Source organism: Heliangelus exortis, chromosome 19 (assembly GCF_036169615.1).
Source record: "Heliangelus exortis chromosome 19, bHelExo1.hap1, whole genome shotgun sequence".
NCBI lineage: Eukaryota > Metazoa > Chordata > Aves > Apodiformes > Trochilidae > Heliangelus > Heliangelus exortis.
In genome coordinates, this window is record NC_092440.1 from 11,527,905 (window position 1) to 11,542,736 (window position 14,832).

A 14,832-nucleotide genomic window follows, 5' to 3' on the forward strand; every position below is an offset into this window, starting at 1 on the left:
TACAGAGAGGCACTTAAAGACCACTTGATCGTGGTCTCTTACTGCCCCACGGCACCCAGGGGGGGCAGGAATGCTCAGCAGAGGTGGAGCATCACTGCTGTGCTCTGGGGATACTCTGTGTTTAGATCAGCTGATAACTGATCATACAAACTGTTTGTCTGGCTTTTTAGTGCAAAGCTGTGGTGAGGAAGGAAGTGCTTGGAAGAAGGCAAGCCAGTTGTACTTGTAGAGAGCCTGGGAGAGAAGGTTGTGAGAAGTGCTTCTGCTTTTCAGTCCTGGAAGTAGTGGAGGGGTGTTTGCTGTCACAAGAGCAGTGGGTTTTGATGATTTTACCTGGAAAACAAGGAAGAATGGGGAAAATAGTTTTGGAGAATGTATTTGGCACCCTGTCCTATCTTTCCTGGCATCCCAGTAGTAAAAGGTCAACACCACTCATGTTTCCTAGATAAATTGCATGAGTGTTGGATATGTCTTCCAGCAGTATTTGGCTGCTGTGATTCTTACCAGGTTTTATTATAACAATACCTGAGGGATGTGACAGTCACACAAGTGGCTTCTTTGTGCTGGAGACACCTTCAGGAATGAAGTGCCTGTAGGACATAGTGTGCAGGTGGGACCATTTGCCATCGGGGATGGAGCTTGCTGGTGAGGCCTTTCTGTTGTAAGGGACCTAATCAGGCAACTTTTGAGACTTCACAGTGAGCAGATACTCTCTGTTTTAATCCAGTTTCCATCCCTTTGACAGTGGAGGTGGGACATCATTTTAACATTTTCTGTAACTCTTACATCTGTATTCCTTGTGGCTAGTAAAGTATTCATTTTGCCCAGGAGCACGACACATGCTGTGTCTCAGTCCCAACATTTATGGCTGATGTTTAAAGGCAATTTAAGCAGATTTGGGGTTCTTCTTAGCCATGTGAATTGCTGTGGTCTAGTCAAGACAATTTTTAGTAGCACCAACCATGTGGATGTATTGTCTTCCCACAATTAGAGGTTAAGAGTTGACAGCAAATGAGCCAGGGATTATAATTTAAAAGCAGGGAAATTCTTTGTGTGTGGTGAAAACTCAAGAATAAAAACTCATGGTGTAATGCACTGTCAGTATTGGATGCAAATCAGAGATAATGTATCTTGCAGTGAAAGACATTTGGACTGAGTGTATTTTGCAGAGCACGGAAGCAATTCCTCCTATTCCACAGAAGCTGAGGTTTTTGTTCAGTTGGTACTGATGCTCTTTTAGAAAGCTTTTACCTCTTTGCTTCCTGAGGTCTGACATGGAAGAGAAAAGCTTCAATAGGCACCAGCTGCTCCATGGGCCCTGTCTTTTCAGAGCACTGCTCGCTTTTCTCCATCCCTAATTAAAACGTTGTGTTAAACTTAGCTTTTGTTTGAAGCAGGCAGCACTGAGGTGGTATGTAATGTAAAAAAAAAGAATTTGCTCCTCACCTTTTTCCTCTCTTTTGTCACAGGGTCAGCATTCTTCGGGAGAGGACATGGAAATCTCTGACGACGAGACCAACCCCGCGCCCATCACCAGTGCGGAATGTGCCAAAACCATTGTGGTGAACTCCTCTGTCAGCAACTCAGCTGTGATGGCCCCATCGATCCCCCCCTTGCCACCACCAGGATTCCCTCCTCTTCCTCCTCCACCACCTCCACAGCCAGCCTTCCCCATGCCTCCACCGCTACCTCCTCCACCTCCACCCACTCACCCCGCTGTCACTGTCCCTCCGCCCCCTCTCCCTGCCCCACCAGGGGTCCCTCCGCCTCATATCTTACCTCCTCTCCCTCCGTTCCACCCTGGCATGTTCCCTGTCATGCAAGTGGATATGATAAGTGTCTTGGGCAACCAGTGGGGTGGCATGCCAATGTCCTTCCAGATGCAAACTCAGATGCTGAGCCGCATGATGCAGGCACAGAACACCTACCAGTATCCTCCCTTCATGACGGGACGGATGCAGTTCGTGAATCTTCCACCCTACCGCCCTTTCTCCATGGGAGCAGCTCTCGGTCGTGGACAGCAGTGGCCACCACTGCCCAAGTTTGACCCCTCGGTTCCACCTCCGGGTTATGAGCCTAAGAAAGAAGATCCCCACAAAGCTACCGTGGATGGAGTCCTCTTGGTCATAGTGAAGGAACTCAAGGCCATCATGAAAAGGGACCTGAACCGGAAGATGGTGGAAGTGGTGGCGTTCCGGGCATTCGATGACTGGTGGGACAAGAAGGAACGTCTGGCTAAGGTAGGCTGGCACATACTGCATGGAGTCCCTATGGAGTCCATAGTGCTTGTGCATGGGCATGCAGGAAGCTGCACCTCCCTTTAAAAAGCCCTGCAACCATGAAGTTCTATGGTAACTGTAGCTGCTGATTTGAACATGGGCCTGAGGAAGAAGTGTGTAGTTTTCAGTGGTCTCCCTGTGCTTTGGGGGGGATCTCTTCATTATCTCCAGCTTTTTGTCCCCACCTCAGGACAGCCCTTTTTCTGTGAGGGACTAGGTGTAGCTTGCACCTCATAAGCACCTTGGAGACCACGTTGGCCTTTGGCAGCTCGTTGTCCAGGCCATCCTGAATGGCTGCTTCACTCATCAGCCACTCTGGAGCATGATCCAGGAGGGATCTGCACACAAGGTGTTCTTCCAGCTGTGATTCAGGGGGCTGTAGTGTCCTTATACAGGCATCTCTGAGGAAGAGCATCACAGCAGCCACTGCTGCCCCAGAGCAGGGTGACAGGATAGGTGACCCATGTGTCACTGCAGCCCTGGGGTGCATGTTTGCAGGCTTTTCCTGCTGGGTTGGGCTTTCATGCTCCTATTAAAGCTGATGTCCCCTGAGCAGTATTCATAGAACAAGACCAGCTGCTGCAGGTGGAGCACACACACACGTGGCACAGTCCTGTCCACTGTACTTCTTTTGGGAAGCCTTCAAGAACATCTCAAAATGCCTTACACCCTGAAAGCTCAGCATTATTCACTTCCTCCCCAATCTTCTTCCTGTTTTCCTCCTCAGTGCAGGCCTGAAATTTGAAAAGTTTAGCAGATATTTTTTTCTGTGTGGCCTTGGGCACTGCTGGCTGCTTCCAGGAAGGGGTTTGCAAGAGGAAATGACCCCAAGATCAGGAGACCAATGTGTAAGGACTTCTCATGCCTAAGAGGAAGCTGAACTTCAGCTCTAAAAAAATTAAATCAGATGCAACAGGAGTGTTGGAAACCACCAAGCTACTATTTTGTGTTCCCCAGTTTGTGTGGTGAGCTCTGTGAGTATTTCCAGTTCTCTCTGCTCCTCCCACCTGTACACAGCAGCAATTAACTCAAAAGCTGAACATTGGCCAAATACACAAGGAGTTCCAGGGATTAGCTGGGAAAACAGCTTTGCGTGAATCGTCTGATCCTTTCTCAGCCAATTTAAAGTGTATTTCAGCCAGAAAATGGCTCTGTGATCTAATATGTGCTGAATTTGTCACTACAAAAAAGAAAAAAAAAAAAAAAGGCTAACACTATAGAGAGGTTTATGCCAGCCTCAAAATTAGTCTTACAGTAAATTATTGTAAAAAACCAACAAACCAAAACCAACACCACAGCCTGCAGCTACATCTCTTTCAGATGCCAGTTTTTAGGGCAGTATCTTCACTACCTGCTTTTGTAAGGCAGTTGTATTTTAGCTCCAGTGCCTGGAAGAACTCCTTGGCTTTGTGGAGAGGTTGGTAATGCTGCTGCTTAGCAGCTGTTTTATGACAGTGTAATTTGCTCTGGCTTAGAGCTGGCTGGTGTGACATGTGGTGAGAAACGTGGTCCCTCTCCTCCTGACTAATGCTCAGAGCTTCTGCTTCCCACCAGTCAGAGTGTACTGACAATTTTGGAGGAAGCCCTTGAGTTTTTGGGGCAGTGGGGCAAACAAATCCAGTAAATGATTGCAAAAGCAGCAACAGAAGTATCCAATAAATTGTTCTGAACCAGACATTGACAGTGAAGAATCAAGAAGCAAGTTGAGGCAGGTCTTCAGCAGCTGCTCAGGCTCTTTTTTATCCTGAGCTATGGTTGGATTTACTGTGTTCCTCCCTCACCTGGAATTTGCAACCCACTTTGGGAAGGGAAGCTGCCACAGCAGCTTGCTGGAGTCCTTGCCACAGGTTATGTTGGATGTGAGCAGCCAAATTGAAAATACAGAGCTGTTGCATGGAATAACACTTGTGCTTTCTGTCCTGGAACAGAAATGCCAGAACCATTGCTGCTTCAGGGCATGCCTGGAGGAGCCTTCTGCCAGGCAGAAAAATCACACAGATTTCAGAGCCTCCTTTCTGCTAGGTCTGGGCATCACCATTCCTTCTCAGTCATAAGCTGCCTCCTTTTGCAAAAGGAGAACAAAATACAAGTATTCAGCTTCAACAGCACCTTCCTGTTGCTGGTGTCTTTATGCACACGTGAGAATGAGCTGCTGGAGCTTTTTTGTGGCAGCTGGAGGTCAGTTCCCCTGTAATTTGCCATCACACAGATTTTTCCAGAATGAACCAAGACCTCTAGACACTGTTTGAGCTGAAATAACCCTGAAAAACAGGCTCTGCATCCCTATTTCCTCTCTTATTGGTTTTGATTGAAGCTCCTTATGGTTTTCCTTGCTGGCTGACACGAGTGAAAGAAACTGTATTCTTTTCAGAGGTTTGGAAGTATAAGCAAGATGTGCTTGCTTACATCTTTTTTTCTTTCTTTAGAAAGAAATGAGACAGACTTATAGGGAGAGATAACATCTTTTAATATCTCCTATCCTTGGCCCATCAGCTGCAGCAGCCCTCCTGTTATTTCATAGGGGAGATTGAAGCTCATGAGCTCCACCACATGCTGGTTCCTACAGCAGGTGTGTCCCTCTTTGGTCAGAGGCTTTGCAGGTCTGCCATCTCCCTGACCTTCCCCAAGCAAAAGAGCAGGAAACAGTGTGGGTTTTATTTTTTCCTGACTGACTGACAATGTTCAAGTTTAGTAGGACAGCAAATACCTACCTGAGGCTGCTGGCAGCCCCTGAGCCTCCCATGATGCACAAAAAGGCAGCACACATCACCTCATGTGCCTCAGTTTCTCTCTCTTCTCTCTGTGTTTTGGCTGCTGTATTCCTTCAAAGGAGTCAATTTGGGCAGTTGATTGACTGCCAAAAAGTGTCATCACCCTGGGTGAAAAGTGGGAAAGTTCAGGGGTGTCCTAGGTCAGGCAGGATGGAAAAGATATGGGGTGGAAAGCCACTAAGCAGCCTGTTGCTAGGGAAGGCAGCAAGGACCATGGACCTTGTCTGCCTGAACTAAGGGAAAGCTTCTCCCTGTTCCTCACTCTTGTGACAGGTTTAAATTTGAAAGCTAAGCAAGATGCATTAAGCAGTGTCAGGAATAACCAGCCAGTCCTGGCCTTGAGTGCCACCATCTCCATTCTCTGCTTGATATTCCCATTAGTCTTGTCCCTGATTAACAGGGGAGCTGAGCTCACACTTCCTCTTCAGTGATTACAGCCAGTTTCAGCAAGTCAGCTCTTAACATCTGTAGAAGAAACCCACCTTTTTAAAATGTTACACACACCCTTGGTGTCCCAGGCCATGCCACTGCTCTGGGAGTCCCAGCAGGTTTGTCTCCAGCAGTTTTAGTGCCCTGTGCAGAGAAAGTAAGTTCTTAAAATGTAAAGGGGAAAAGGCTTCTCAGGAATGGAAAGGTCTCATTATGAAGAAGAGCCACTGCACCTTCTTCCTTTCAGGTGTGTGGTTGTGTGGTAGGTGCCCTTCCCTTGCCTTCAGAGAAACTGGTGCCTGGGCAAGGCAATGATAATTCACAAACCTCAACTGTCTAAATGGTTTCCAGAGTCTGTGTGCTACCCAGGAAAGTTTCCCTCTCAAATGTGCTTTCTCTGTTGCAGGCATCTCTCACTCCAGTGAAGTCTGGAGGAGAAGTGGAGGACAAACCAAAGCCAAAGGATCGAATCACATCTTGTCTTTTGGAGAACTGGAACAAAGGAGAAGGCCTGGGATATGAAGGAATTGGCTTGGGCATCGGGTTACGAGGGGCCATCCGGTTGCCATCCTTCAAGGTAAAAACAAAGAGCTGTCTCTGGTGTGGTGACATTCCCTAAAGGAGCTTTTGGAGGACAGACCTCCCTGGGTTTGTGCCCCAAAGCTCTGCAGGCTGCTCAGCCACCGTGGGTTCACTGTCAGGGTTCTCCTGCCAGCATCCCTCCTAACCCACAGTACATTCTTAAGTGCAAGGATCCTCTTTCCTTTTCATCTCCCACTAATCTGAGTAGGTTCTACAGGACCTCCCTTTTCTGCAAGGTGTTTGGGACATTTATTTGTGTTTAGGACACAGCATTTCAGTGTGGCTGTAAAAATGTGCCTGTGCTCATAGTGCTTCACTCAGTTATTTCCTTGCTTAGAATTTCTTGCAGTTTGACAGCAGAATCTCACCTGAAATTTGATTTAAAGTGTTCTTTGCCTCATGTGAGTTTATAGATTCAGACTTGCAAGCACAGGGTCACCTATTTTAGCAAGTATTTGCATAAAAAATGAAAAGTATCTTTAAAAAGGGCAAGGGCAGGGTGAGGGAGGGCAGAAGGCTTCCCTGAATTCACTGAAGGTGTAAGTGAAGGTTTGGGATGAGAGATTCTGCAGCCTGCATTTAGAGTTAAACTTGATTTACTCAGCCTCTCCTTTCTGTTCTGCTACATTCTCACTCATCCATTTGTCAAGAGTTTTCTCTGCCAGTTTCAAAGTACCCCGTGATGACCCCAACCATGCTGGTAGCCGAAGTGTTTTGGTGCAAATTGAAAGGGTAGAATTTCATTCACAGTGAAATTCTGTTTGCAAGGAAATAAAGGCATCAAGAGGTGGGGAAGTGGCTCTTGGTTTCTGGGTGTAAATCACCATGGCAAAGTAAAGCAGGAGCAATTTGCTTAAGAAGTTGATTTCTGCCTTTCTAAACTTTTAGAAATGCTAATTGTGTCTTTTGTTCAGGTGAAAAGAAAGGAGCCACCTGAAGCTGCCTCAGCAGGAGATCAGAAGAGAATCCGGCCTTCTACTTCTGTGGATGATGAAGATGAAGGTTTGTAAATCAAGTTATTTAAAACACAAGAGCAGATGCAAACCACATGCAAGCTGAATTCCTTTAAACTTCACAGCAGTGTGCTCCCTTACAGTTAGACAGAGTCAAGGATCTGAGCCAAAACCTTGCTTCTCACTAAACTCTGATCAGCTGGGAGATGCCTCCTCTGGATTCAGTTATCTTAAATTCACTGGCAGGAAATTTAGGACCCACGTTTCATGAGTAACTCATAACCTATTTTAGATTTGCTGATGCAGAGCTGGTCACCCAGTAGAGGGAGCTCAGATAAGCTCATGGACCTGGGGTGTGCTTGCAGCTCACTGGGTACTTTTGGGAGGAAGCACATAGCAGACAGTTGCCCTGCATCTGATTTTAAAAACACAACACGGTTATTTGCCAGAAAAATAGATTTTAAAATATTTTAATATTTTCTTTGGAAGCAGGGATGAGTAGAGATAAGACAAAGCTTTGAATACCCTTTGTTTTGCATTTAAAAAAGAGAGATTCAAGTTAGTTGTGTCATACTGTTGATTCAGACTAACAAGTGGTTTTGAAGCGGAAGTACCATAGCAGGGTTTTGTGAAGTCCTTAAATGAAATAAAAAGGTACTAAGTTCAGTTTACCTGTTCTGATCTCAGCCATGCCACATCTCCTAACCACTCTGCTTCCTATAGCTTGTCAGCTTTGGCCTTCTACATTTTGTTGGCATTTCCACACCCTGCACCCAGTCTTACTCTCACTTGTCCTGTGAAATTAGTAATCCCCTGTGAGCCTGGGGAGTCACACACCACATGGGCACATTGCTCCTCACTTTGATCTTTCCAAAGAAAATTTTCTATTCTGTGGTTAACTCTTTCCCTCCCTTGCAGGGTATTTGATGGCAATTTCCTTCTTGTTTTTGCTCACCAGAGTCGGAGAGGGACAGGGATGCTTCTGATACAACATCTGACCTCTCAAAGAAGGATGCAGAAGCAGTGGGGCTGAGGCGGCGACCAGCAAGGCCGCTGGAACTCGACAGTGAGGGAGAAGAGGGAGATGAGACATCAGGTAAAGAGGAAGAGTCCTCCTCAGAGAAGGAAGAGGAGCAGGAAGAAGAGCGAGGCTTGGTGAAGGCAGCACCTGGCAAGGTGTGTTGGTTTGTAATTACAGTTTTGAAGGGTGTCTGTCATCAAAAGGGGGCAGAGTAATTCCAGGTGCCAAAGTTACCTTCTCTAGAAGATGGGCACTGCTGTTAGGGTTTGTCCTAAGAGAACCTCTGTAAGGTTATTCCCTCTGATCAGCATTTCTGAGTGTTGCTGGTGGTTACTCCACTGACAGCCAGCTCTCAGAGTCAGACAGTGTTCATTTTTGGCAATGCTTTCTTGCAAAGGAGGAAGAGGAGGATGAAGATGAAGATGAGGATGATGAGGAGGATGAAGATGATGAGGAAGATGAAGATGATGAGGAAGAGGAGACAGGCATAGACACAAGTGACAAAGAGGAGGAGCAGGACTCTGAAGAGGGTAAGCAGTTCCAGCAGAAGCTTCTAACAGCCTTTAGGTGAGGTGTGCTCTCCCTTTACACTTAGGAACTGATTGTTTGATTTGTGCACCTTCTTTCACTGAAGGACAAGTTTTATGTAAGGCAATACATACAGGTATTTTTAGTTGTTACCTGGGAGGTTTCCATGGTCCCTCAGTCTGTGATCACTTTGCAGTAGCTCTCCAGACCCACCCAGGCAGCAGCAGCTCTGCTGCTCCTGGAGTTTTATGGTGATTGTCCTAAGTATCCAAACACATGGCTTGTAAGTTTCTGCAAAAACAAACTGAGAGGCAACTCCTTCAAACACATGCAGTGCTGTTGGTGCTGTTTCCACCCTGTTACAGTGTGGAAGTGATATTTACTGCTGTAGGTAGACCCTGATTGCTTAAGGAAGTCAGAAGGGGAATAATGGTGATTTGTTCTTCTTGTAGATATAGCAAGTCCCTCATCTTCCAAGGCTGAAGTTGAATCATCTGATGAAAGTGAGGACTCCTCTGAATTTGAGTCAAGTTCAGACTCAGATGATGAAGATGAGGAGGATGATGATGATGATGATGAAGAGGAGGAGGAAGAAGAGGAGGAGGAGGAGGAGGAAGAGGAAGAAGAGGTGGCTGAAGTTCCAGACAGAGAGGCTATGGTTGCTGAGACAGAGCATGAACCTGCTGGTAATGAGCTTCCTGATGATGAGAGGGAGACTATTTTGGAGCTGTATCCTGTGGATGACTACATGGATGCAACAGGCTTGGCACTCACAGAGCCAGCTTTGGCAGTGAAGGATGAAGGCATGGAAGAAATCAAAGCAGGGGAAGCTGAATGTGGTGAAGTCCCAGAAGCATCTATTGCTGCTGAAACACTCAAACACTTGGTTATGGAAAGAGACCAGGAGGCAAAACTTACTCTCTCTCCCATCTGTAGGCCAGGTAGGCCCTTCCATGTGATTTGGGATTTTCTTTTACCACATGGTCAAGTACAGTATTCTCACAGCATCCAGTGTGTGTGGTTTTTTTATTCACCTTGTTGTCTGTCTTCCTCCAGTCCGGGTTCTAGGCTAGGGGTTATCTGTACAGGGAAAGAGGTCTGTGTTGAACTTTCCTTCCTAGTAAGGAGCTCTACACAAGCTATCTGTTACTAAAAATACTGTGGTTATTGTATCCAGAACCTTATCCTGGGCCAGTTTAGTTAGTGCCCTACAGAAACTGAACAGTTGTCATCATCTGAGGGTGACTGACTGGATGGCATGGTGGCTGAAGCTCAAGATAGAAAAGCCATGGCTCTAAAACAGAACAGAAATCTGTGCTTAATGAGTCACTCTTGGCTCTTCTTGGTTTTAATACTGAAGCAGTATGTGACTGGGAAGATATATGGGGCAGGTGAGTGGAGTCTGAGAATTATATCTGGTTCCTGATGTTGTTATTTGTGGTATTTTTTGTACTGAACCTTTCAAATGAATGATACTCCATGATTTCCTACAAGAAATAAATTTTCTTCATTCAGTACAGAGCTGTATTCAAACCTAGGAAATCAGGAGCATTTTCTTGAAACAGGAGATGTATAAAGGTTGCCAAATTCTGCACCCAGGGGAGGAATAAAAACTGGAGAGCACATCTAGTGTGGCCTGCAGTGTGAGCCTTGGGCAGGACTGGGGTCTTTTGGACCCCAGTCCTGGGGTCTTTGGACTGGGCAGTATTTTGCCACTGGGAGAGCTGGAAATCCTCCTTGGCTGCCACAAAATCCCAAAGCCATAAAATTTAAAACTGGGCAGGGCAAAGAAGACCCTGTTTGCACAGATTCTTTTCAGGACAGGTCAGTGTGCAGGAAGGACTTTCCCACTTGAAAATGTTATTTTGCCTAACAAGATTGACTGCTGATTCCTTTTTGGCCCTGTCCCTAAGGGAGTAAATAAACTCCAGACAAATGAGGCTGCTGCAGAGAGAGAAGCATATAAATTGCCTCATTGATGCCATCTGAGTGTCTCCTCGTTCTTTACAAGGGCTTCCCCTTTCCTTCATGGGTTGTTCAAGAGGGTTATGCTCTTCTCTGCACTGCCCCCTCCTTGGAGAGCTGAGACTGATTTTTGGCCTTGCAATTAGTTTACCTTCCCACATCAGAAAAGCTGGTAGCTTGTGGCTCTGACAGCTTCCCTCCAAAGTCCTCACCTTGGAATCCACTAATTCTCTTTATGTGTGTACAAAAGGTGGTCAGGGGTTTTGAAAGCAGAAACCCTTCGTTCTGGCCTGTCTCGTAGCTAATCCTCAAATTAATAGTGCTTTTTTTTTTTTTTTTAATGGTCCATTAGGGACGCCTGTGGTAGCATCTAATTACTCCACACTCTGTGCTTCCAAAATGTAAAGCATTGGAGTTTTTGAAGCCTCCCAGTGGAATTAAGCTGTTCTGTAATTGCAGCATCTGAAACGTGCCTTTGCTGGCAAGTGGTGAGTAACTGAGTGGAAGCCACACTCCTGATCCTCCTCTCTTTTCCCCCATTCAGAGGAAGAGCCCGAATCCATTGCCATGCTGGAGCCCGAGGTACAGGAGGATCTAAAGCCTGAAGCTCAAGGTGAGGAGGAGGCACTCTGTCTCTCAACTCCAGTGGGAGTCTCTGGAGAATCTCTGCTCAACAAAAGCAGCTTCTTCTCCAAGTCTGAGGACAGCAGCTCAGAAGCTTGTGTTAAAACAAAACTGCCCTCAGCAGCCGAGGAAGACGAGCGGCTGCCTCGCACGCCCGGCCAGGAGGTGGTGATCCAGTCAGAGACTGACACTCTACTGCTTCCAGCTCACAAGGTGCCATCCTCCATGCTTCCCTTACCATTGACTCCTGGGAAAGAAGAATCTTTAGTCCCTCCAGAAAAGTTCCCTGAGCAGTTAATGGTGACCAAAACATCCGTGGAAGGGGAGATTCCTAGGACTCCTGGGCGGGACATTTTGGCCAAGTCTTCACATCCCCTTGTAAAATCGCAGAGCACGGACACTGTTCCAGCCACGCCAGGAAGCGATGCACCCCTTACAGGGAGCAGCTTGACCCTCAGTTCCCCTCAAGTCCCAGGCAGCCCCTTTTCTTACCCATCCCAATCTCCTGGCATTAACAGTGGCATTCCTCGGACTCCTGGGAGAGATTTCAATTTCACGCCTACTTTTCCAGAGGCTGGTGCTACCATTCCTTGCCTTCTGTCTGGCAAGAAACAGTCAGAGGATGAGCTAGATGAGAAACCCTTTAAAGAGCCTCTTGGTGCTGCCCATACGCTCAGCATGAACAGTGTTCCTTCCCCTATCCCCTTTGCCAGCCCCCCACAAGCAGATTTCCACACTGATATGGGTTTGCCACCTGATGAGCCAATACCTGTAGCAGCCCTGTCATGCATGCACGGCGATGGAAGAGCACCCATCGAGGAATGCAGGGCAGAAGTAAAATCTGTTTTGCTTTCACCAGAAGTACCCACTGGTGCTTCTGTTCTTCCTCCCCCACCACCACCTTCTGTTCTTCCCAAAAGGAGGCCAGGTCGGCCAAAACGGTCACCACCTTCTGTCCTCTCATTGGATGTGTACACGGGCAAAACCATAGAACCTCCTCCTGTGCCAGTGGCCTTGGTGGAAAGTGCTGTGGGCAAAGAGCTTTTGAGTGGACATCCCGATGCTTTCTATGGACTGAAAGACCCTGAAGCTGTCACCCTGGACTTCAGGAATGACGGTTTCCACGAGAAAATAGCAGCTGAGACAGTTGCAGAGAAACTGCCATTTAAGGAACTGGAGAACCAGTGGAACGAAGACTTCAAGGAAGACGAAGCTCACGTGAAACCTAAAAGACAGTGGCGAAGGCAGAAGAAGACACCAGAGGACCTCCCAGTGATCCCTTCCCCTGAGTATTCCCCACCCCGGCCTCAGTTCAGGCCACGCTCCGAGTTTGAGGAGATGACCATTTTGTATGATATTTGGAATGGAGGCATAGATGAGGAAGATATCAAATTCATGTGCATCACATACGACCGCTTGTTGCAGCAGGACAATGGTATGGACTGGCTCAATGACACCCTCTGGGTATTCCATCCTTATATCCTTTCTCACTGGCATTACAACACGTGTAAGATGCACTGGTTGGTCAGTGTGTAGGACACAGGATGCCCAAGACTAAGTGGGCACTTGCTGAGTAGAGTTACTCTTGCTTCTCTCAGCAGGGAATTTCAGACTGTTTTGTTCCCTGAAGCTGCAATCCAAGACTACTGCAGAGGTGGCTGTTCCTGCTGCATGTTCAATATAGGACTGCAGGGAAAATCTGTATGCACCTCTTCTGGGGAGATTTCCTCACTGGTTTGAGAGGCTTCTGTCTTGCATTTAAACCAGATTCGGTTTTTTCACCTTGCCTGGGGAATTTCCAGTCATACAGCCCATACAGGGCTGTAACTGAGGGCTAAAACTTGCTGTAAAAATAATCTCACCATCTGTGCCTGAAATGATGAGATAGTGGTGCTAGCAGCTTCAACCAGCTATGTTAAGAGAAGGCAAATGCACCACCTCGTGTGTTGTGGGATATTGTGTGGGGTTAAAATATTTAATTCCTTATTCTCTGCAAGGCACAAAAGCCAGGAAGCCCAAACCATCTAAAAAAGCTGGTGATAGGATTTTAACAAAAAGCAGGAGGTGCAGTGCTGAGCTGTGCATTTTTGTCCTTGCTTTCTCTGCATCTCAAAGGGCAATGTGTAAGATTAACTTGATAATTTTCTGCCTTTTCGTACCAGTGCAGTGCTCTTGAAATAGATTTATTTGATTGTTTAAAGGAGATATTCTGAAGGGATGATAAAGTGCACCATCCCCAGTGATTGTCAGCCTGGTTCTACCCCATTTGAGGAAGCAGTTCCAAAACCAAACCAGTTTCAAGGTGGGAGCAACTGTCCCTGCAGTAGTGGGGGACCCCAACCAGTGAAGGGCAGGAGGGGACATCTGAGGGCAGGGCTTGCCTGTGACCATGAGCTGAAATGTGCTCACTTTTGGCAACTTATGTAGTGGAAATACTTGAAGTCTGTTTCCCTGGTGATAAGGATTATTGTAACAACAAATTTACAGTGACTATTTAAAAAATAATCTAAAATTAATCTGCAGACAGTTGTTGATTCATCCTGTGCTATGCTGTGCATAGGTGTGAAAGTCACCTGCTCTGCAGCAAGCTCACACCTCAGCACCCTGATCTCAAACCCATCACTTCTTGCTTTTCATGGTCCCTCTTCTTTAGTTTTCTGGTGTTGTGGCTACGTTATGACTCACAGGGACCATTTTTAGGTAGATTTTAGGTAGATTTTGCTTTCCATAGGCTTCAAGTCTGGTTTTAGAGTGAGCTGCCAGTAGTACAGCTCTGCTGCCCTTCCAGAAGACAAAGACCTGAAGGTGCTTTCTGCCTGCCCAGTGCAGTGAGTCCTTGCCAGGCCAGCTGCAGGTTTTCTGGACTGATCAGGGCAGTGGGGTTTGAAACATCTGCACAGGGTCATTCCCTTCCCATCAGGGTCCAAAGAAGCTCATTTGTGGAGGCTGGTGAGAAGAGCCTCTCCCTCCAAGCCCTTTGGGCTGTGGAAAGTCTCTGTCCCATCTGTGCTGCTTCTAGGCCTGGCCAGTGGGGCTGATTGCTGCCAGGAGATCAGCTCAGTGTCTTCAGGGCTAGAGGTGGCTGCAGGGAGTTTCTGGAATTAGAACAAAAATGTGCCACTCAAATCAGAAAATGGTTCATCCAGATGGCTGGGCAGCTGCTGACTGTGTACATGGTGGGTGCTGTGGGGAAATCCTTTCTCAAACAGGTTGCTCTTGACAGCTTAACCTTTTTATGTTTAATTTTCCATTATCTCTTTACTTCAGTTTCCCAAAGGGTGCAGCTAAGAAGGAAGGACTCTGTTTGGTTTCCTGCAGGCCTGTGGGCTTCAGTGATGCTTTTTAATTTATCAGTAGTATTGTTACTTTTTGCAACCCCCTCCCAAAAAAAAACAACTTTGCAATTTTCCAAGCTCCTGGGGTTAGCTCCATGCAGCTGTAGCAGGTTGTCTGCTACCCACTGGTGGTTGTGTTTCTCCTTAACTTCTTCCCACCTACCAGCTTTTCTACCCCCAAGAAGAAGAAGCGTGACGATGGGATGCGGGAGCACGTGACGGGCTGCGCACGAAGCGAAGGCTATTACAAAATTGACAAGAAGGACAAACTGAAATACCTCAACAATAGCCGAGCTTTTGCAGAGGAGCCTCCAGCTGACACCCAGGTGAGGACACATCCTCTGC

At 46.9% G+C, this 14,832-nt stretch overlaps 1 protein-coding gene across 6 annotated transcripts in view; it reads left to right on the forward strand.

Moving 5' to 3' along the window:
• The window catches only part of SETD1B (SET domain containing 1B, histone lysine methyltransferase), a 52,738-nt gene that overhangs the window by 30,852 nt on the left and 7,054 nt on the right, over positions 1-14,832 (forward strand). For 5 of the 6 annotated variants that reach the window (XR_011729704.1, XR_011729705.1, XR_011729706.1 and 2 more), the window contains 8 exons: positions 1,470-2,240; positions 5,886-6,056; positions 6,976-7,063; positions 7,973-8,190; positions 8,433-8,565; positions 9,016-9,504; positions 11,073-12,629; positions 14,647-14,813. Coding sequence is in view for 2 of the 6 variants with exons in the window: in XM_071763216.1 (XP_071619317.1) it covers positions 1,470-2,240; positions 5,886-6,056; positions 6,976-7,063; positions 7,973-8,190; positions 8,433-8,565; positions 9,016-9,504; positions 11,073-12,629; positions 14,647-14,813 (3,594 nt within the window). In the remaining 4 variants the exon portion in view is untranslated. The remainder of the gene's footprint in view (positions 1-1,469; positions 2,241-5,885; positions 6,057-6,975; positions 7,064-7,972; positions 8,191-8,432; positions 8,566-9,015; positions 9,505-11,072; positions 12,630-14,646; positions 14,814-14,832) is intronic. The other variant, XM_071763217.1, reaches the window with a different exon arrangement.